Raw genomic sequence first — 23,831 nt, 5'->3', positions numbered from 1 at the left:
AGCTGCAAGTAGAATGATCTGCACTTAATATGAATGTGAACAAGAAGGAGCCCAAATAGGATTCCTATTGTTTGGATAGTAATATCATGTGTCACACCAGAAAAGTTTCCAAAAGAGCAAATCAGTGATTTCTAGAAGAATTAGAAGCTGTTGTACTCTCTTGTAGCATTAAACCTTGTCCTTTCTCTGAGACTTTTGGTACAGCCTCTGTTAGGGAGAGGAAACAAGAGTAGGTGAAGTTCTGGTCTCATCTGGTACATCATCACTATGTTTCTCCTCTCACAGCTGGCACCCAACCTTCTCCCATCTTTTCTAGCTGCACATCTGGCCTCCTTTGAGCCCCCTTTTCTATAGAGTATTTCATAGGAAAAGCACTGCTTAGTACCTTAATACCCTAAGAGGGCACTGCAGAGGCTGATCTGGGTCAGAATAACAGAGACCAGAGGCAATGTGGATTTGGGCATTCACACATGAAAGCTGTGATGGATATGTCATGGTTGTATGAATTTTGATGGAAATGTAGAATCAAGGGAAAAAAAAAAAAGGAATGGTCGTGCCAAAATGTTTCTCACTTGAGGAAAGGCATGGAAGAGGTCTGAAGGCATTGACAACATACTGATTTTTATGTGTCTCTTTTCTTCTGTTTTCTTCTAGAAAAAGTAAGCATACTGTCAACCTTTATAGCACCCTTCAAGTATTTGAGTCCTGGCGCAACCAGTATGGAAGATGAAGACAATTTAAGTAAGCAGACTCTTTTCTTTATAGACAGACAATAAAGCTACCTAAAAGCACTGAAGTATAGGAGTTGTGATGGGCACTAAGTACATTTGCAGATATTGGCAGGCCATAGCACAATCCTTCAGTAAAATGCAGAATTATCTGATGCTGAATGAAAGCATATTCTCTTATGTCCAGTGAAAGAGGGGTTAATTTCAGTTCAACTTCCCCCTTTTCCCTGCACAATCACTGACCCCTCACAGTCACTGGTAAGAGTGGCAATAAATTGTACATCACAAATGTAAAGTAAAATATTTTACCAAAGGGAGGTGTTTAGGTGTTTCAGGACTGTGTAGCTCCTTTTCTTCCCTGCTTGCCTTACCTTGTTTTGCTTGCTTGCTTTTCTCACAGCCCCTAAAAGACAGAACCTTTCTGTTTGCTTTGCATTCCTCCCCGGTTCACAGTCTCTTGATTACAAAAGGACTTTTGCCAAAGTAAACACTGAAGTACCAGGTCCTCTTTTTAAAAAACTGTTAGTCCCACTCCTGCTTGACACAACTTGGAGCATAAAATAGTTCGAAAGCAAGTCCAATTGAAAAGAGATGATTAACTAGGCTTAAATGAACTAAATGTAGCACAAAAATTAGCCAGAGGATTCTCTGGGGCCCTTCCGCCAGGCTGCAGACACCAACACTTGCCGCACCTGTGGCCTCACAGCTACAGGAAAGCACTGCTGAGTTTGAAACAGAAGTGAAATCTTTAGAACAACAATAAATCCAGGAAAAACATGCACAGTTAGGACTAAATAACCCTTACTAAGCTTGTCCATTTATTACCTAGAAGCAACTATTGTGTGTTATCCAGCCCTGCTTATTGTAACATATCTTGAGTCATTAAAAAAAGGGAGGAAGGCATTCTGAAGTAAATGAAGATCTCTTCCAGCTTTAGTATCGCCTACCAGATGGGTTTCTTTTCCAGCCAGAAACACAATGACGTGTTGCCCTATTAGAAGCAGTGGGTGGGAGGAATGGGTTTTTTTCCCTGTTGTTGCTAATCTGCCTTTATCAAACATGTTGTGGCACCAAGGGAATAACTGTTGAAGGAGCACAGCCTTCATTTTATACTGCTGAGTATCATACAGACATCACACCATACCTGCAGCACAGGGACAACCTTTTAGATATCTTAGCAAAGGCAAAAAAGTCTTGAAAATCCTTCAGAATTGATCCCAGGGAGGCTACTTTTTCAGGAAGAGATATGAGAAGTACACACAAAAAACACATTAAGCCCATGATGAGCTGGTGCAGGCACCTCCTGCGTAATGTTTCCCAAATTACTACTCAGTTATTTTTAGGTAATGTAGGAAGTTTGTACAAGCCAAACACCATTTTCTTACTGCAGCAGTAATGCCAAGACTGCTTCGTGCCTGTGCTAGCTTTAAAATAACTCACATGGATAGGATAACCTACATTTAATGAAAGAAAAACAGTGAATTTCACTGAGTATAGGGATATCCTGCCTACTTCTCTCCGAGTTCAAACATACTCCTGGCATCAATCTATTTACAGGCACATGCAACATATACTTTTTAAATGTTGTCTATTAGAATATATATAAAAATAACTGAATTAAGTTCAATTAAGTTCAGACATATTTCAGTGTTCAGCTCTGCTCAGTTCTGGTATAGTGACAGAGTTCCCACTGACTTCCATAGCAGGTAGATATCACTGTAGATATTACATATTTTAAAGAGCTTTGGGGATTTGATCTGAAAACGCTGTGTCTTGTACTGTGTTAACTATCCAGTTAATGGCTGGAAGAACTGTTCAAGGTAGCATAGTGCTTCAGATATCCCTGTAGGTTTTCACTAACTCAACTATCTTGTATGAGTCCTATGAGACTGCTACATCCTGGACTGTGCTACATGAAAGCAGAGAGTCCTATTAGCTGAAAGAGGTTCAAATCCCATGTTTCATGTTCCTTTAGGCCCTCTTCACAAAGGGGCCCATGCCAGTTAAATTACAAGAGCATTTTCAACTGGTGCTTTTTAGACTATAGATACCTTATAGGCTTATGATCCACAAAATAATGCTAACCACTAGTCCCCTCCAAAATAGCCTGCCTTAGTAAACTAATAACCACCCTCCAAAGAAGACCTTACTATAAACAGGAAAGAAAGCAACAACCTTGTTTCAGCATTCCCCAAAGACAGTCACACCTAAGAATTAAAGATCTGTGATATTGGATTAGAAATAGAGTGTTTAGCTCTGCACACTATCTTCAACAGCCACTGCTAGTGATACATCGAGACAAGGGCCATTTAAATAGTGATCCTGCCTTTGGTTTATCTTTCTAGCACCCAGCAAGAAATATACTTAGCTTGAGTGTGCACCTGAATCATCCTGTTACCTAGACACTGATAGACCTGTCGAGTCTGCTCTGGAGCCCCCTGCTACTTGTGATCTCAACAGCATCCAGGAACAGGGAGTTCAGTGATTAACAATCCTTTTTTATTCCAAGCCTGCGGCCTGTAGTGCTTGAACTGTATGAAACAGTGTATAATCCTTCCTCATTCACTGCCTGCTTGCCCTTTACAATGTTAGGTACCTCAGCCTATGCCTTAACCTTAAATCAGCCCATGCCACATCAAAGTCAAATAGCCAAATAGCCATAGTCAAACACTGATCCTTGCAAAACTGCCATGCACCCCTCACAGCAGCACATGTTGCCTGGGGTCTAGTCATGCCATGCTACTGTGCCAGATGTGCAGATATGGTGCCACTGAGCAGGCACGGGGGCCTTGGTGGAGGCCTGTGAGCAGGCACAAGGGCCTAGGTGGAGGCCTGTGAGCAGGCACAAGGACCTAGGTGGAGGCCTATGAGTTACCAGGAAGGATTTCATCTGCAACAATGCTATTATGACAGGTTTTCCTTACGTAGACTCACCATATTTACTGCTTTCATGGAAATTTAAAATATATATTTGTATGCCTGCATGTTAGAAAGGAAAGTGTGATTTCTACTCTTTGCTACAATTTACTATTATGAAGTTAATAACATGGTCTTAAAAATCCCTAGGAGAAGAATTCCTAAATCTTTGTTAGAGATTCCATAATTGTATACAAATGTTGTTTTGCCTCCCAAAGAAGCCTACCCTACATTGCTATTAGTGCAGGAGCTGTACCATTGCCCTGACTCCCAAGTTCATGCCTATTGCTTCTGAGTGATTTTTTTTCCCCCTTTCAAATTATAACAGGTATTATGGAGGTCAACCCTTTTAGCCTTTGCAGTCAATGTGATACAGCTGCACAGCAAAAACATACTCTCCATAAGCAGGTCCAACAGGGGTTAAATATTAAAATGCAGGATGCAGGAAAATATAAAGGCAGTTCAACCTGTACTGTTCAAAATGCATTGCTACGAATTTTACTTTTACTGACTATTTCCAAAGACAGTTACTTCCTGTTTCATAGAACTCGTTTATATTAGAAGTCTGCTATACCACAGACACTGTAAATTTCTTTCAATATCATAACTTTTCAAAAACATACTGTTGCTTGTAGTTCAGTATTAAAAACACCAGCCAGAATGAGGGTGCCACCTACTTCTCCTTTCCCATCCTCCCTGGTAGTTGGCTTGGCAGCAGAATAACCTTCAACAGGAACAATATTATCTCTTCAAATGTAGCGTGGAGTATCGGATGGCTAGTTCTTCAGAGCCCTTATGACCCAGAGACATAGGCAGTGTCATTATTAGTGATGCATTATAGTTCTGAAAAGCTCTTGATGATGCAGACTCTCCAGGTTAACTCTACTGTGCATAATGACCAAAGGAGAAAAACATGAAAGAGGAGATAGAAGACTAAGGGAAAATACACAAATACATATATTTCAATAACTGTTTTCTTCTCTCCTATTCAAATTTTAAAGCAAATAGAAGATTGCACTGTCTCCCTTTGCTTGTAAAACTGAAAAAATCAGATAATAAAGTTATATAAGGAGATAATACGAAGAACCATTTTTTTTCTTACACAGTAAAGCAGAAATTATTGCCAAAAAGTTGCAATATTTCTCTTCCTCACCCCTCCCCTCATGATTTTATTCTCTTCCAACCTTTCATCAAAGAAAAACTATATTTGATTATATATTTTTTTCTTCCGAATGTAGAGAATGTGTTTTGGAAACTCAAGACCAAGACATTATAAGAGATAACAGGACTGAAAATGATCCAGTTTTGCATTTTCCCTGTGTATATCCTCTGACTTATCCCTTTCCTTTTAGTGCTCTTCATTTCTAAAATTGCTTGTGATTGTTCTATTATGGTTGCTTACAGTATTTACCTTATGTAGTTTGGTGTCATTTGCCTGCTTTGTCTGATTTTCACAATAGAAGTACATGTGCCACCATTAGAGAGGTAATCTTGTGTCTGCTACACACAGGTCTCATAAAAGACACATTTCAAAGATCTTCTATTTCAAAGGTACATGGAAGTATAAAGTAATTTCACATTGTCCCGCTCCTGGCAGATATCACACAAGTCCATCAGGCTCGCAAGCTCTCTGAGGCTTTCTTTCAGTTCAGGCTGGCTCTAATTTACATGACATAGAGGACTTTTGGCCTCCTGCAGCTCTTGTTGAGATCTGTGAAGAACCAAATTATTAATCAGTGTTTCAGAATCAGATCCTCTTGGAATCTGGTTAGATGTAAGGATATCTTCAAGGACTTCCATTAGTGTAACTATGCCAAAACATACCATAAATATACACATCACCTTCAGGTAGATCATTTTTTTCAAAGGTTCCTTTGTGTCTGGCCCCTGAAAATTTGTACTGCCATCTTTGCATTTTTTTAGTTACATTAGGGTACCTTTAGGTACATTAGAGGGTACAAATTCCCTCTTCCCAAAACCTACAGTAGACAGTTCTGTAGACAAAATTTCAGGACAAATAAGTAAAGTTTATTGTTATGTTGCCATGTTTTTAGTTAATCGCTGTGTTAGTGAGGGTGATTAAGATAAGATGCTAAGGTCACAAATCCATGCTTCTCTGATTATGAAAGAAAAAATAGCTGGAAGAAGGCAATATAAATTATAAATACAAATAACCCCCACAGTTTTCCTATTCAGTGGTGCATAATCAATACAAATTCTTTTCAAACCTGAGTATAGTGTGAAGCAAGAACTATCTTTCTTGTCATGCCTCTTGACTTCAATATCATTATGTACCATAATTGGGTCTGCAAAAACCTATTAGATAGGATGAAAGAGGAGGTATGAAATACAGAACCAAAGCTGCCTCACTCAAAAAAGCATTTTGAGTCAAAATATTTCACATTAAAAAAAAAAAAACCACACAAACAAAGAGATGTATTCTAAGTGGGATGGAAACAGGAGATACAATCACAGCCAGAAAATGTCTGGCCAAAGTCATTGCCAAGTTAAGCAGAGCAAAGTTAAAGCTGGCATCTCCTTTCCCTTCAGTACAAAGCTTCCATAAATAGAGTTGTGAACTCAACAAGAAAAGACTACTTTATCCTTGTGTCTTATTTAATTTGACCTTTTAAGTGTCTTATTTCCAGGGAGGCTGTTTTAAAGATTTCACATTTTGTATGGCTGAATGCCATATGGGGAAACTTTTCTTTTTCTATTATGTATTTCTTTTTCTTTCCTTTCTCACCTGTCTTCATTCTCTCTCCTTAGCTTTAGAAAGTAAAAATTAAGTAGCTGCTAAGACCTTAATTTGTCAGTCCACCTTCAGCATCAGCAAAGCTTTTCAGCACATATATGGAGTTAAGCAAGTAACTGAGGAAACACAGATGCAGGCTGAAGGTTTAGTGAGTGCCAGTGTTTTTAGGAAAGAAAGCCTAAAGTTTCATTCCTGCCAAGGGATTGCCATGCATGCAATAGTGCCATTTTTTTTTTAATAAGGTCCAACCAGTGAGCTGCTTCCTTTGGAAGAGCAAGCATGTATGCAGTTCAATTGCACCTTTAGGAAAAAAGTCTTTTGACATTTCCTACAAGCACATCCTGCCCATTTTTCAGTGGGATGTAAGGCAGGTTTCTAGTATGGTTGGTTCAACATAATTCTTGCAGGCTCCTGCGCTTCTGCAAGTCACAGTTTCATCCTGGGGCTGTGGCACCGTCATGCTGTTCCAGCGTAAACTCCTCCAGGCTCAACATGCAACTAAGTGCTTGCACCTCTCAACAGGATTGCATGTCAGGGTGGAGAGGAAGCAGAACACGGTCACAACCCTGCAAGTCATGGAAGATCCATTCTCTATCCTCTAAGGACCATGGGGATCTTCTTTGGTTTGGGGATTCATGCAGTTACCACAGCTAGTATGCTCCTATCTAACAATACCAAAACATGGGGAAAGCATCATGAGCTGTGCTAGAATATAAGCCATTATCCAGGTGCATAGCACCAGAAAGGGGCTGCTTCACAGGCTGATTAAACTCCCCAAGCAAGGCACTGAAAGAGTGAAGGATAAGTCAGAGATGCAATGCATTTAAAAAAATGCATCAAAAATGATAGAAATGCTGGAAGATCCTTACTGAGGGAGCAACATGTTTTCCTTCTCATTCAGGATACCATCGAGATGAATCTCCATTCTCAGACATACATCCCCTGAAGCAAAGAGTACTGCCTTGCAGCACAGATGTTGCACAAGTGTAGTTGAGAGCAACGTGAGATTCACTGGCTTGCCAACTACTGAGTGCTCCCTCCCTAGCTCCCGGCTGTCATTTCATTCCCTCTGCCCATCGTGACAGTGTTTCATGACAGTCACTCTCTCCCATTGCTTTTCTTTGACACGGATCATCCTTTACATCAGCAATTACTCACATCATGATGCTCTGGCTTTCCTAGTCTGATTTAGATTTATCTAGAGTGTTTGTGGTATTAGTTATTGCTGATGAAGGAGCTAAGAGTATCTGCAATTGAACTTGACAGAAAAATTCTCACATATTAAACTGGGATGTGAGTCTACAACAAATCATAGTTTCAAATGTGAGGAAGATCTGTGTGATCATTTCTTAGGCTGGATTCATCTTGTTAGCAAAAAAAAGAGCCTATGTTGGGAGTTGAGCTGGTCGGTCAATTTATTCATTGAAAATAAATTATTCAATACACTTGCCCATTTTTCTATTTGTGAATCACTGGTGAATCATTTTTGATTTCTAATAATGTGTTCATAAGTATTTGCCCACATGGATTATGGAACAAATTTCAGACTAAGGAATCTTTGCAAGCTGTTCACTTTTTACAAGTAATTATGCACTGTGAATGCAGTAGTTCATTTCAGTTGTATGGCATCATATTTGCTTTCCCTTTGGGTGATGTAATCTAATAGGAGGATAGTGACTAATGAGAGTAAAACTTTGGTGAGAAAATAATCATTCAGCACACGTTGAGAATCTGTACTCTAACAAAAAAAAATTAAAAATCATAGAAAGCATACACATTTGAAGAAAACTATTATACTTTCCCCCTTAAAGAAAGCCAGGCAAAAGTATCATTTTCCTTTATAAAATTTCTATCATTAGCTTTTTTTTTTTCTTTTTGTCAACATGATGTCAACTACTGTGATGACAACTGTGAGTTCTTTTTCTTTTTTTACTGACAGGTACCAGCAGTGCAGAAGTGAAGGAAAATCGAAACATTGGCAACCTGGAGGATCATCCCATATCCTCTAGTGAGAAAGCAAGAGGAGGAACATCAAGCAGTAAGAGAAAAAGACCCTTAGAGGAAGGCAACAGTGGCCATTTCTGTAAACTCCAACTCATCTGGAAGAAAGTCTCATGGTCAGTGACACCAAAGAATGCTCTGGTTCAGCTACATGAACTTAAACCAGGTTTACAATATAAAATGGTTTCCCAGACAGGTCCAGTGCATGCTCCAGTCTTTGCTGTTGCAGTAGAAGTAAATGGACTTACATTTGAAGGAACAGGACCCACAAAAAAGAAAGCCAAAATGCGTGCAGCAGAGCTAGCTCTGAAGTCTTTTGTTCAGTTCCCAAATGCTTGCCAAGCTCACTTTGCCATGGGCAACTGTATTAATCCATCCACGGACTTCACTTCTGATCAGGCAGATTTTCCAGACACTCTGTTCAAGGAGTTTGAACCATCTACACACAGCGAGGACTTCTCAGTCTACAAGCCAGTTAATAATGAGTTGCTTTCCACTGCTTATCGACATGGGAGGCTACTCTGCCACACTTTGGACTTAATGGGCCACAGTAAGCAAAACAAGCACAAGATGGTATCCAAAGCAGAGAGCGAGAAGAACCCGGTGGTGCTGCTAAATGAGCTGCGGTCGGGCCTGCGATATGTCTGCCTGTCAGAGACCGTGGAGAAGCAGCACATCAAGAGCTTTGTGATGGCCGTGCGTGTGGACGGGAGAACATTCGAAGGCTCAGGACGTAGCAAGAAGCTGGCGAAAGGCCAAGCAGCGCAAGCTGCTCTGCAGGCCCTCTTTAACATTCGTCTGCCCAGCCACATTCCCAGCAGGAGTAAATGTAACCATTTGCCACAGGTGAGAGCTCTCAGGTAGCCACCGCCGAGCTGCAGGAATTGTGTAGATTAATGTACTCTGTGTCGTTATAGCTGTTACTGTGCTGTAAGATGGCTTCTCTGAAATTATAGTAAGTACTGTGCCGCAATTAAGCTCTTTTCTCCTAGAAACAGCCACATGCCACAGGCAAAAGCTTAAAAAAAATTGTATCTTAAAACCACTGGGTACAATTTGAAAGCCTTTTCATAAGTGACATAGAGGAGAATGCAAAACATAGGGGAAATGTCAACATTTCAGTTTCCTAGAGAGAATGATTGCATCAATACAGGTGAAAAAAGCAGGTTGTTTTGTAAAGTTGCCTTTTCCTTGATAGAAGTAATCCATAAACAAAATATAACTACATGCCCCATATGCTCCTTTTAGAGTTAATTTTTGTTGAAAACAGTGCTCTTCGGAAGAGACGGCAATGACAAGGAACATGCCATTGTCAGAGCTACTCTCCTGACAATTCAGCTGCAAGAAAAGTTAAAAGATTTATATTATAGATCTATTTTTTGATTTTTTTTTTCAAATACATCTCCAACAGTAAAAGAAATGGTTAAGGCCCTGGAGTCATCCTGGAACAATTGTAGAGATTAGTGATGTGTTCATATAGAAAGTATAGATCTGAGGTACATACTTGGTGAATCAAAACTTCATAGTTGGTCATATGCCGAAGGCTATCTTGGCATTGCATGCTCAGATTTGTGTCAATTTTCTAGGTTCAAAGGAAGCCAGGATTTGCAGACACTGAGAAGCATTACATAGGTTCAATTAATTTCTTGGTTTGCTTGCACTCTCCTAAAAGGTTTGATCCACCAGCACCAGGAGTTGATCCACCACTACAAAGCTCCCTTTATGAAGGGAGTTGTTAATGTCCAGGATTTAATGCAAATCACTAGGAGCTCTAAGAGTCATTCTGCTGCTAGCTTGCTGTGAGACCCTAGGCAAGTCATTTAAATCCAATATCCCTGTCTAAAAAATGGGCATATTTTATGAAAGAACACTTTAAGATCCTTAAGTAGTGTGTAAATGCAAATTATTAGTAGCAATTCTCATTAACATTAGTAAAAATGTTCATTAGCAAGAGGGAGTTTGATCAGGAAATGAATCCTTTATGTGACATGACTGCCTGCAGTTTCCAGGAATTATGTTTGGTGAACCAGAAGTTCCTTTCTTAAGTTTTCAAAAAGGAAATGTAAGAAATTCTAAATATATCATAATCCTCCCTCTTCTTTCCTTCTAATTCATGTTAGTAAATTCTAGGTACCAATGGGAGAACATCCTAATTTAATAAAAATAATGACCTTCACAGTGCTTTGCACATGTTTTAAAAGGCTTGACTAACCTGGCAGTAACCTCCTCACAGTACCCCTCTGAACAGTGAGTGGGATTTAAATAAAGATTTATGCAGTTTTTCCAATGCATTTTTTTTGCGTAAATTGATTTTGTAAAAATTAAAGTTTGTTTTTAAGAACATGCCTATCCCCATGGAAACCTAGCAACCAGATATAAAGAGGAATTCTTTCTCCCATCCTACTGCTTTGCTGACCCCAATGAACTTGGCTAGGTGGATCAGCAGTTAAATACCATGAACTAAGAAACCTACCATTCACAGGATGATGATTTTTCCTGTTCTAAGATGGCACCACAGGTACCATTACCTTAGTTCATGATCTCTGTGAACTATTCCCTGGTTGCTTGGTTTTAAAACCATCTTCTACCTGAATACTACCTCTTACCTGGATCCCAAATTGCTCACAAGGCAACACACATATTCTTCAGGGTATATTTTCCTTTTTATGTCCTTTTCTCCTTTCTGTAGACTTATGCCCTCCTTATCGTCATCTTCTCACTATTCTGGAAGCATAAATGTCAGCAAAAAGGTGCCACTGAACTTTCTCTGCCAGTATGTGTATTTCAGTGGTTGTGTATTGTTAAACTAAAAGATTAGTCAGACACTTTTAATGCCAGAATTCAGCATCGTAATCTTGACATAAGCCCTAACACTGCTTTCTGCCTGCTTCCTTACTAATAACCACTTGTACCAATAGATGCAGCAGCCATGACACAAAATCAACTTTCATGCTACTCACTTCAGCAGGCCTATAGATTAAGCATTAAAAGCAGAAGCTGGCTTTTACTGTATTTTGAAGTATCTCATCAAGCGACTTTCTTTGCTCAGTACTTCAGCCCATCTCACTGCTTTGTCAACTTTTGGGGTAACTGTATTGATGAGAGTGTTGTTCTCATTGAACGGCAGTCTGAGCAAGCTGCCACAAGCTCTTTCTTGTCTCCATGAACTTCTGTGAGCCAAGCCTTTATGCACACATCTCAGGCCACCTTTTCAAAGATGCACCTACTTCAGTTTCAGTAGGTCTTCAGTAGGCATAGTTTGAGTTTCAAGCCTGTTTAGGTGCAGAAGAGTGCCCCAAAACTCAAATGGCTTAGGGCCATATATTGAAATCTCTTCACAGAGGAAGAAGTAACTATTGTCCTTTCCAACCACCTTCTCTTTTTTTTCATAATCCATCTTATTTCTTAGACTATCAGATGATGAAATCAACAATAGTAAGGAAAAGTAAAACAGACCAAGTATAATAACTAACCATTGCATCTATATTTTCAATATTTTATAGAATTCAGGATTACACCTTTACATGCCCACATGTTCCTGAGTCCTTACTCTTACCAGTAGCTCTAGCAGACCTGTGCTTGGCCTTGCTACAAGCAGGAAAGGCCAGACATCTCAGAACACTGGTAATCCAGTTCTGCTGAACTTAAGATTTTCCCAGTGCCTGAACAAGTGTCAAAAGAGTTCAGATGTCCATGCAAACTGGACCTTCCACCTCTGACATTTGATCCTTGCTCATCAAAATATCCAGTGGATACCTGTCATTTCTCAGCCTGTCCCTTGGGCGTGCCCCCCGCCTAACAGGCACTTTTTGTGCTGACCAAAAGAAGTTTCAGTGTAAAATGTCAAAAGAACTACCATATCCAGTCTGTTGTGATAGGTGCTGCCTACGCAGGAGGCTTCCTGAGCCACCAGGAAATGGTGGTTTGTATCTATGGCACATAGATAAAATCCATCCACCCTGATCCCTTCTGTTTCAGGCAAATGAAGAAAATGCAAGAACAGCAAAGCAAGAATAGCTGAATTCCCTAGGGCTGTTGCAGCCCAACTTGCTTCTTCAGTGACCACTCCTGCCCTTCACCTGTCAATGCTGAAATTCTATTGTGAAACATTTACAGCATCGTACATCACTGAGTATTTCTTAAAAGAAAATGCCTCCGATTTCTTTTCTGTGATTGCTGCACACTGCAAAATTATATTCCTAAAGTAACAAAAACAAATCATAGTTTACAACAGTAATCTTTTTTCATCTCATAATTTAAACACATAATTTAGAAACAACATAATTCAGATTATGGCATCTTTACAGCTCTTAACAGTGCTTTGATCCACTTTGATCTTACATATGTACAATGATGGCTGCGAGGCCTAAGCTATTGAGTGTGTGAGTGAATAAGAGATAGCTGAGATAGCCCAAGGGCCAGCTGTAATGGTCACAAGATTTGCCCATCAATCTATCAGCTACTAGCCTTCTTCAAGCTACCACTATTATCCATGCCACTGAACTGCTACTGATGGTGGGTGGCCATGCCGTGCTTATCAGAAGATCGAAGAAAGGAAGCTGGATATCTACTAGCCTAATGGAAAACAGCAGAGATAAAAGTGAGTCGAGAGAATGGAAATCACAACACATCATTGTGTGCCTTCTCTGTGTCACTGAATATTACCACTTGTTTCGTGGCATATTTAGTATAAACTCATAATGTCTATGAACTAATATCCAATTTCTTTGACTATCAATCTTCATGGCAGTCTGACAATTGTTTTCCTTGCCTTGGAAGCTAATATTCTTGTAATCCAAAATAGGAGACAGCAATGAGAAGTGCTGACCCAGCCAGCCTTAATGAGTCTGCACTGGTAGAAATCTGTTCGTACATTTCCAGACTTTCTGAGTGCAATGTGCTCATTTCAGGAAATCAAGGTGACCCCCAACTGCATCTGACCAGTTTACAGATTGTTTTTCTAATCTTGTACTCCTTCTAATCTATCTCACTCAGTCTAAACAACATTCTTAGTGCTGTAGAGCAAAATCATTAATTAATATTGCCATAACAAATCAGTAATAGAGGGTTGCTTGGATTTCAAATGGACCTAAATTAAAAACGAGTAAGTGTGAAAATCGCATTCCCTCTACTTTGAAATTGCTTAACACTGCTGTTGCTGGTTCACATCCAGAGACTCCAGAGCAGCACCTAGTTTGTTTACTTAAATATTAACTCACTGAGTACTGTGTGTGCATCATCAGAAGGAAGCAAGGCTTTTCCTTCTGCAAATAAGGCTGACCATCTGAATCCAGTTAAATCCCTTGTTTGCCTTCAACCTCCTTTACAGACCAAAGCAATCTGGATTTGCTCATTGCCCTGATTCTTCACAGTGTGCAGGTCAAGGATCCCAACCAGCAGACTTCAGTGTCACCTCAGAGGGCAATGTCACATGAAGAATAATCATTGTAGTGTATGAAAAAGCCAAGCTTATGATCCAGTTCCCAACAAGAGCCTATTTCTTTGTGTGTTGGGAAACACACTTCATTTTCATGCAATTGTTCCTATCCTCTTACTTTATTTCTCTATCTACATTTGCCAACTTTCTTGTGACCATGCCCTCGCCCCTGTGTTGCAGCTAAGCTGGGGCTGAGGCTGTCAGTGATAGATTTGACTTCATGCAGAGAGGGAAGCACATAGCTGGCATCAAGGTTTAAGAAGTCATTCCAGTGTGTTTATGTGAATAGCCTGTTCACATATCCAATTTTTATAACTTTTTATAACTTTCACCATCTCATACCACACAAAGAAAGGTAGCTAATAGGTATGTGCGTAGCTCCTGACAGTGCAAGAGAGGGAGAGATCAGGGACCAGAGAAATGCCTGTGCAATATGTATATATAAAAACATTTTTTTTTTCTATTTTGAGCCTTCTATTTCTGACTTGCAGTAGGTGGAAAAGTTGCTTTTTATAATCAGCAATGGGCAGTTGAGACATTTATTTACAGTTTCTTAAGGCAAAATAATGGCAAAAGAACCAATTTAGAGACACAGCATTAGTGCACTGGATACTGCTGTTATTATCCTGGCTGCTAGTAAGATTGCAGTCACTCCTAGGCTCACAATTGAGTAACCACAACTGCCCCCTCACCTTGCATGCAAGCCCAACATAAAAGATGATTACTGTCCCAAACAGACCACAATTAGAATCTTAGATGAAGAAACAAGTGTTTTAATGTGTATAATCCATGCAAAACCAAGGAGATATGCAGAAGGGCTGTGTACGTACAATCAGAGGAAAAGAACTAATAGGGTGAAAGGACCTCTGCTGTCTTGCTCTCCTAGCATCAGCACATGTAGCATCACTGCAGGGTTTGTACATGGAAATTCAGGCACTGCTGCAAAACAATGCCATATTTTGCATCAACTGAGCAATCGTAATGCTCCTTGGCAAATGCAGGATAATTTAACTTGGCATAGCCCCTAGGAAAGGAGGTGTCAGCTCATTCACATGATCTCAGCCATTCCTCAGGCTGGGGAGATGTGCACAGATAGATTTCTGCAGCTCAGACCACAGGAGGCATCTTGCTACATTGAAGCAAAGTAGCATGTCTAAATCTCTGTTATATTAAAGTAAGCGATAACAGGTAGTTTAAAAACTGACAGATGAGTGAATGCAAGCAACCAGGAGATGAGGATATCTCTTCTGTCATGTAGAAGAACGAGCTCACTTTAGCCTGTGCTGAAGATAATGCTAAGACCTGTCCAAGGGAGCAATGCTTCTCAATGTCCAAGGAACTACGGCTTTGGTACTAGAGTTGTGCCATGAACCCACAGCAGGGAGGTCATGTGCTTTCAGTCTGTAAATGGCAAGGCTGTGATTTTTGCCTGCCAAAAGAATGAGAGCAGCCGTCTGCGTGAAGTGCTCACTGCAGGAATATGCATGTGAACTGGCATATCAATCTTCGCGCAAGCAGAGCCAAGCACAGCGGGAGCGCTCCTGCTGCGGGAGCCACCTACCCATGCAGTTTGCCACATTCTGCGATGCTGTTTGACAGGCTTCGCTGCGGCGAGGCGCGTGCCAGTTTGAAGGAGCAGGTCTGCATTGCCCGGGGGTGAATGTGTGAGAACATCTCACCTCCGTTCTCACCCACCCCACCTTCCCTCATCACCACTTGCTCAAGGCTCCTTAGCAGCCATGAAAATGAAGGACTGAGGCCTCTGTGGGCCAAGGTCACACAAGGCACAAGACAAAGAGGGAAAGGAGGAGCATCTGAGGGACAGGATTACAGGAGAGCCTTAAGAAACATGTTTGCCGCAAAGCTTTTACTTGGCATATAAGGAAGGTGGAGTCTGCTACTTGGAGGGCCATGCTCCTCATCCACTTTCACATCTCAACATGCAGAAATTGGGACCATGCCACATCATTCTCTCCTCGGCAGTCATGGTAGGCAGTCCAGCTCTCCAGGCTTCTACAGGGGCTTGGCTGTAATGGAATGCTTCCTCCAGGCTGTAATGGAACACTTCCTCTGGGAGAAGTGTCATATTTCAGACCTTGGGCTTAGAGATATGGTCCAGCCATAGAGCCCATGAGGCAGCGTGGTCAAAGTGCAGCATAGCTCCATAGGGAACAATGTGGTTAAAGTCACTTGCCATCGCCTATGACTCCTCAAATGGCTAGGTTAGCTAGGAATAGCCTGCAGCAGGAGCCCAGAAGGATTCCCTGGTACTAACATAACAGAGGCTCAACCACTCTCCTAACTCCACTATAATATACTGGGCATGTAATGCTTCAAGTCCTTCATGCTTAGGACTTTCAGAGCACTGAGTATGCTAAACCAAACACTTTTGACAGAGATGTGAAAGTTCAAATAAACGGCTTGTCTGGTTTATAGTAGTTAAGAGATCTGGAATGCGAGTGATGGTTGATTAGGGGCTTGTCTCCATTTAAGAAATTATGAATAATTTTAAGATCTTCAAGGAGGAAATCTTTGTAAATCAAAGGCATTTTTCTCAAGTGGGTGTGTATATCTCCGTTTTTTTGTATTAAAAAGTATTTAAAATCGAGCCAAAATATCTCATAGATTTCTGAAAAAAAAAATCAAAAATATGTTTTTTCTTTATAAAGAATCTGAAAGGCCTTATATGATTACAGTGCATTTAGAAAGGAGTGATTGTGATTCAGCTGCTTGACCCGGCTGCTGGCGTCATAGTAAATACATCATTCCATCTATATGTCTGCCAAACTAGTGTTTGACCTTTTCCCTTCAGAGCAGAGATTGCTTGTTAAAAATGGATAGTGAGACACAGTGTGGACTCTGCTAACTTCTGTTATTTACCTCTGTGAACCAGGTTAACCCATGCAGGACGGTGATGCTGTGGATCTGCTTTGTGAAGAATTGCTATTTGTACAGAGCGTTACAGGGAATGAGTTTGCTGAGAATGATTAGGGCTCAGGCAGCGAGCAGAGCTAGTTAGGACATAAAAGCTGAATCCCAGTCCAGAGCCATCAACACATAAAACTTCCTTCTAAACCAGCCACTCTTGCAGATGTCAGAGGCACTTTTGTTGCTTCCTGGCTTTGTGAGTGAGCTGGGGACACTTCAAAAGCTCCCGGCAAGCTGGACTTCATTAAAGCTCCAGCTTCCTCCTGGACTTGCATCTTCACATTGTTTATGACGCTTCATTATTATGAAGTTAATACAAGCCATGATCGTTCTGCTCCACTAAATGGAGCTGTAATACAAGTGCCTGGAGTGAATTTTTCTTTGGTCGAGTTCCATGCAAAGCCTTCGCTGTTTGAGCTGCAGCATTACAGGCATGCCAAAATTACAGTCTTTATCTATTTTTATCTGTAGTCACATCTAAGAAGCCTTAATTATTCAGATAGATTTTTTTTTCTTCTATGTGCGAAGTATCAGAATCAAGCTACCATCATGTATTTTATGATGACTAACTCCCTCTTGTGGTGCTTGTGCTGACTATATGGTACGTGTACTATTGCAATGCAAGGAGAATGACAGATACAACAATATGCCAGCGCCCTTGGAAAAGCCACAGTTAAGAGCTAGCAGTTCTCTCGGCCCTCCAGTGACTCTTTTTCAGAAGTAAAATAATTTCTCTCTTCTTGCTGAATAACGGAGAATTTATTTTTCTATTTCATTTTATTGCATCCATTAGTGTTTAAGCAGTGGTTTGTATAGTACTTTTGGAGGAAAGCAACATTTCTCATTTCTCTTTGATCTTAGTTAAGCTGATCATGTATACTGCAATGTGAAAAGAATGTGCGTACACCCATACACAGTGGAGTGTTCATGCAAGTCGTAAAATATGTAATATGTAGAATATACTTAGGACTTTAATTATAGGATTGTTAAAAGCTAATGAACAGAAAAGGCTTGTCATTGTTACAATGGATTTATAATGTTCTCTGTCTATTTACCAATATAATACATTCAACAACTAAACAAAATAGAGAATTGGCTCCTATAAGTTGAAGTTCTTTTAGCAAAGAAAATCCTTTGCTGTTCATTTAGGGCTTACTTTATATGAACATCTTATCTGAAATGAGATTTTGGATCTTAGATGGCAGCAAAATTAGATGGAACAAAATCTTTTTTCTTTTTTTTAAATGCATGATCTGAACGTTTGTTAAGTTAAAATAGTTCTTCTTCTTAGCCTCTTAGCTTCTTAGACTGAATTCCAGAAACACAACATGTTAATGCATTCATAAATGTTTCCCCCCTCTTCAGCACTTTCTCCTCTTTCAGTGTTGTCTTTCACTGCAGTATTGTCTTTAGACTGATTCATGCTGTTTTTTTATCCTTTCTGTTTTCTAAATGAAAAGTCAAAGTTCACTTTCAAGCAAGCTAAGAATTACTCCCTATTTGTCTTCTGTTCTGGTCTAGATATTTGATATGAGATTGCCTGTGATTTCTCTTAACCTGTTCTTCATCATGCCTACTGCTAAGCACTAGTGAGGTAATCAGACCTTCTGAATCTCGACAATCTTTCCTTAAAAATCAGTGTTACACTGCAATGTTCCTCAAACTACCTGTGCTACTGAAGCCACACTGATTTCCTGTATAAATTCCTCAGGTGCTATTTCTGCTTACTGCCTTTATCCAGCTCACTTCTAAAAACTGCAAGTGGAAAGAAAACATCGCCTAAGCAAACACTCTTGGGTCAAATGAACAATGATGAACGTGCTTCAGTTTATTCAGAGGAAAATGCTAAATGCCCCACAGTTTCTGTTTTTGTTTTTTGTCATGTCATTTTATTGTTGAGTTCCTATTTTTAGGACTTCTTCTATGAAATGAGTGCTATTACTCACAGAAAATAATTGCAGTCAACTCCTTTCCTTCCTATGTGGGTCACTGCTTTATTAGGTTAAATGCAATGAGTAATGTCAGTCTCCAAGGTCTTGTGTTGAGGGTGAAGTCTGCAACACTGGCTTCATTTCATGTTTGATAATTAGTTTTTATCCAAATCAACTCTGCACTTTTAAGGAATAATCCTCTCAGGGATATTGGAGAATAAACTCATTACTCTCGAGTCAGCCCCCTCTTTTCTTCCACTCTCCTTGATACACACACGAGTTACTCCAACTCTCAGTGCCTAATGATCCATATACACTCATAATACAGAACAATAGTTCATAATAGCAACACAATTAAGCTGTTAGGGCTTGGTTGTCCTGGTCATTGCAGAGAATCAGAATCTGAGAGATGAGTAGAAATTGAGCATTTATATTTAAACCGATCAAGCTAGTCAGAAACTCTCTACAAACCGAGTCATTGGCCATCAGTGTTCAGCAGTTCAACAGAAAAAAAAAAAAAAAAAAAAAAAAAAAAAAAAAGGAGCAGTGTCTGATGATAATGCCATAAAATCAAGTTCCTTGAAGGCTTATGGCCATGGCAACAATGAGGGGGACAGGAGAACTCACCGGGCACACATCAGAAGACACAAACCTGAGCCACTCTGAAGCCCCTGTGCCTGGGAGTCAGCAATTCAAGTGAAAATGGAAACAGACTAGATAGCCCAAAACTGCCATCAGGAGTCAAAAGTTTGCAATTTTACCACCTGAGATATCAGCATGATTCACCTAAAACAGTGCCCTATAATAATAGCAATAAAAGCTTTTTATACTAACAGCACTGGTGATGACACGGAGAGAAGGATGGCATGGGAGGGTCACCACTTTGCAAAACGTCTTCACAGATGCTAAAGGCATCAGTCCCTCCAAAAAGAATAAGCCCTGGCACGTGCATACGTGTGGAGCATACACATCAGCCACCTGTGAACTCTGCCCAGGGGAGTCGCACTTCCTGACCAGGGTTGGCAGCACATTAAAACACAGTTGTAGCTTGCTACCTTTTGGGGCGATGGATGCTCAAGGTCATCCGGCATCTGTATGTGATATCCACAGAGGGAGCTGACATTTTCTTATTAGCGCAGGCTAACTGCTATGACTCTCCAATACTATAGCTTCTAGTAATGGCCCTGCTACCCTGGAGCATCTTTTTGGCACTTGGTGACTTGGGGGCTCTCAACATAAAGTTCATTTTTGAGATCATAGCACCAAGTTATATGGACATTACTAGAATAGCAGGTATGGTTTCTTGACACATAGTTTTATTTATTTATTTATTTTCTTTCCATTTTATGCCTGTCTTCTTCAAACATACACCTTATTTAATGCAGTGGCATATTCCCTCTGGTCATATTTCATATACATCTATCTGAGTTTCTACATGGCCGAAGCCAGCAATTCAGGCAAGTCCATGAAGTGTATTTGCCCTTGTTCCTCTAGGATTTGGCTGTTAAGTGAAAAAGGCATCAAGAATGTTAAAAAAATGTATTTCTTCACTAAATAAATGTATATTTGACTCATGAATTTGGAAAAGTGTGCAGGTTGTCATATAAACCCCACGCAGAATTTTTTTTTTTTTTTTTTAAGTAGAGGTATTTTTGTTCATAATCATGATAGTCGTTATGAAAGGGCATGCCCTCTACTTTGCCAGGGTGAGAACCTTCAGCTGCATGTTTTACACTGAACTTCAAAGGACATTAAGGCACAAGAGGGATACGGCTGCTGCTGTCACCATGTTCTGGAGAACACTGACAGGGAATAAATGAATAGCATTCCCCCCAAACACTGGAAAGCTGCAGTATAAATTTTCCTTTTAAAACCCTCATTCATGAAAAAAGGTTCAGTAATATGACTTTCAGATTTGCTAGTCTTTGATATTGATATTTTGAAATCTTTCCTTCTATGAATAGGCAGGAGCCAAAAAATGAGTGTCATTTTTCAAAAAAATATGTATATATCTTTTCCTGCAGCTTCTCTTTTCATGTATTATGAATTTAGAGAGATCTTAAACCCTCCCTCTTAAAAAACAATAAGGGGGGCTAGGGGAATGCAGAATGCAGATTCTGTTATCAAAAACCTTGCAAAGAAGCCTAACCAGAAAGCGCAAATCCTTCAAGATAGAGTAACATTCTCATCATAGTGAAACCAAGTTGAAATCCGAGCAAAGCTTTCCATGTAGTATCACAGATCAGGAAGGACATGTTGAAACAGGAGCAATTTGGTGGGCAGCCAGCAATAACAGGTCAAGAGATAAATGTCAGTGAGGCTGAACAAGATGAAAGAAATATGCAAAGACAAGACAGGAAACAAAAGAAAAAGAAAGGCTTGTGGGCTGCCTTTTGCAGGAATTGATCTGAGTAAATTTAACACTAGCACTGTAGTAGTGCTGATAGTGCTAGTGTTAGCACTGTAGTGCTTAGCAGCCCTTTTTTGTTTTTATTTTATTTTCATTTTTCCCCTTCTCCCTTCCTCATTCTATGATTCTGTGTACTTGATATCATCACAAATGCTGAGTCCTTTTTGCTCTAATGAAATTAAGATGATTTGCTAAACCCACATAAACAAAATCTACCTTGATGCACATGGGCTTGAAGCCACACACACCAGTGCAAGAAGCTAATGCCTTTCTCCCAGGCTCCAGAGCAGGAATTTTCCATGTGGATTTACAGTGAATAAAATATCAAACTTACCCTGAAATGTGCTGCAGTTGATTCTCATTCCATCATGCAGCTGATAAATAGCTAATCTCCAGTTCTGGCCTCTCTATTTAATTGAGCACAGTAAAGAGTTTAGCTATCTCTGACTTAACTACTTCAGCTGAATATCCTTGGTCCAACACTTCTGGCCCCTATTAAATGCAATTCTGATAAAGTCTGTTTTCTGCTACTACTTGTTTCTCTTTGGACATGGTTGGAATCTGCTCCTACTGAAAACTTTTAGACAAGAAAAAAATATATTAGCAGGAAATCATAGAAAAACATCAATAGTAGTGGGAGGGCAGAGAATTAAAAGTCCTCTTTGCACAATTGTGCGCATAGCAAATTGGAAATTATCTGGCCAAAGGTACAAAATCGAATGCAAAGATAATAGGCATGGGTATGAAATACAACAATGATCGCTATCTAATTAATTAATAACTAGTTACCGATTAAAGGAGGAACATCTGGGGCTAAATGTGTCCTTGACAACCCTAACAGGATTGATTTAGCACTAACCGTGTTTTACAATAAGGTATATAAATACAAATAATTGCTTCCACTATATCATGGAATTAGTTTCGAGACAGTTCAGCTGATTACTTAAAGGTTTTATCTGTGTTCTGTAGCTGCAAGATCTGTTACCATTTTGCATCGTGTTAGGCTAGCCGGTAGCAAAACACCAGTGTCTGTTTATATGTGTTGCATGCAGCAAGGGAAGCAGAATCGATGCTGCAGATATATAGAGAGAGTACCTGCATGACAAAGGTTACCATGCTCAGGAAATAGCTGATGAAGACTTGAGGTAATGAGCTGAAACATCCTGAAAGTAATTCCTAGCAGCACTAAAGACAATAATGTAACTTCCCCTGACACGGGTAATCCTCAGCAGACTGAGGAAAGGATAATTTTTTCTGGAAGGGTGTTTCGTGGTCCACTGAGAGTTTGAGTGAGATATGGGGTATACCTTGCAAGTGAGGAACAGCTCATAACTCAGCAGAGGTGGAACCTAAATGAAGTCACGAAGGTCATTCTTATTTTACCACGGGAGGAAATGTGCCCGGTATATCACTCAGACTTTTCAAACATTTAGTTATTGGTATAATTCCTAGTGTAACAAACTGTTCATGATTCTTTGTTCTGGATTTATTGGCTGAAAAGACTTTAAAACAATTAAAGACATAGGGGCAATTTGCCCTCTAAGTTAAAACTGGACTCTTTTAGATTCAGATGCATTCTGTGAAATCTGTAGTTTATGTAGGGTATAGGTTCGTAAGCTCAACATTTTTGTTCTCTTTTGGAACATTTTTTGCTGCTGCAGTGCAGAGCCTGGAAGGGGCAGGAAGGTAATCAAAGGAGTCTGCTGGTCTTTTTATCTCCTCTCTCAGTAGCAGCTACTCTTGTGATGGGGATATTTCTGTAGAACAGTTTTCTGAGCATGTTTTTGGACTGCATTCCTAACAAAATCAGGTTTCTGTGATCATGCTCTGCTGCTCCCGGTGACCTCTGAACCTGCTAAGCTCTGTTTGATAGCAGCAGATAAGGTGAGATGCTAGATTTCTATCTATATAACTTTATTAAAATTGTGAGAGCGAGGAGAACCCAAGGCAGCACTGCTCTGTGGACAAGGCAGTTACGGAGCAGTTCTTCATCCGCAGGTTGAGCAGTGTCAGCAGGGCACACAGGGACTTACTTGTGCCTGAGAGAACAAGAAACTGCTACTGTTTCTCTTCTCCTGTCAAGGCAGGAAGCCTACGTGTCCTCTTTTGTAGTGGTATGAGTCCATTCATGACTGCAGAGTCACAGAGGGAGTAAAAGGAGACGTGAGCCTTGCAGATGCTTCCCTATTTCTGCAAGTTATCAAACTGTTCCTTAATTAAAGCCTACATAATGAATCAATTCTGCAAGCATGATATTGTGGTGCGTATTAGTTGACAGAGGTTTTGATATATCACAACTCAAGTTGCTTGTTCCTTTACAGAGTCTTGTCTCTCTCTCTTTTTTTTTTTAACTTAAAATGGGATTTCTATGTGTTTTTGATATAAAGCATGGCCTTGTGGTAGCCTCATGGAGCAGCTGTTTGTGATCTCAACATGGGTCAGGAGTTTTCCTGCTGGCAACACAGAGCTCATGGCAGCTCCCAGGGCAGAGCCGGGACAGAGCAGCCGAGGGGCGCCTGTCTCTAGCACAGAGATGCAATGGTGCATGTTCCTCTGCCCCACAGGCATGTGCACATCCATAGCTTGTGGAGAAGCCCATCCTGTCAACTCTGACCTGTCCCCAGTGCTAGGAAGGCTAGGAAAAAATTGTGCTTGTATTTTCTGCAGTCCCATCTTCAGTGGGTCATTGAGACATGCCCTGGTGTCTAGGAAAGTCTGCATTTTC

General features: G+C 40.2%; 1 protein-coding gene across 1 annotated transcript in view; it reads left to right on the top strand.

Annotated features, from left to right (window-relative positions):
* Positions 1-658: 658 nt before the first annotated feature.
* Positions 659-23,831, top strand: part of ADARB2 (adenosine deaminase, RNA specific B2 (inactive)) — a 106,904-nt gene continuing 83,731 nt past the window's right edge. Inside the window, exons 1-2 of the mRNA XM_026035672.1 lie at positions 659-741; positions 8,339-9,246. Coding sequence (XP_025891457.1) covers positions 720-741; positions 8,339-9,246 — 930 coding nt within the window. The 5' untranslated portion in view covers positions 659-719. The remainder of the gene's footprint in view (positions 742-8,338; positions 9,247-23,831) is intronic.

The sequence above is a fragment of the Nothoprocta perdicaria genome, unplaced genomic scaffold, assembly GCF_003342845.1.
Source record: "Nothoprocta perdicaria isolate Ctin4 unplaced genomic scaffold, notPer1 scaffold_164, whole genome shotgun sequence".
Classification (NCBI taxonomy): Eukaryota; Metazoa; Chordata; class Aves; order Tinamiformes; family Tinamidae; genus Nothoprocta; species Nothoprocta perdicaria.
The sequence above is the reverse complement of the archived record's forward strand: the minus strand, read 5'-3'. Positions and strand labels throughout refer to the sequence as shown.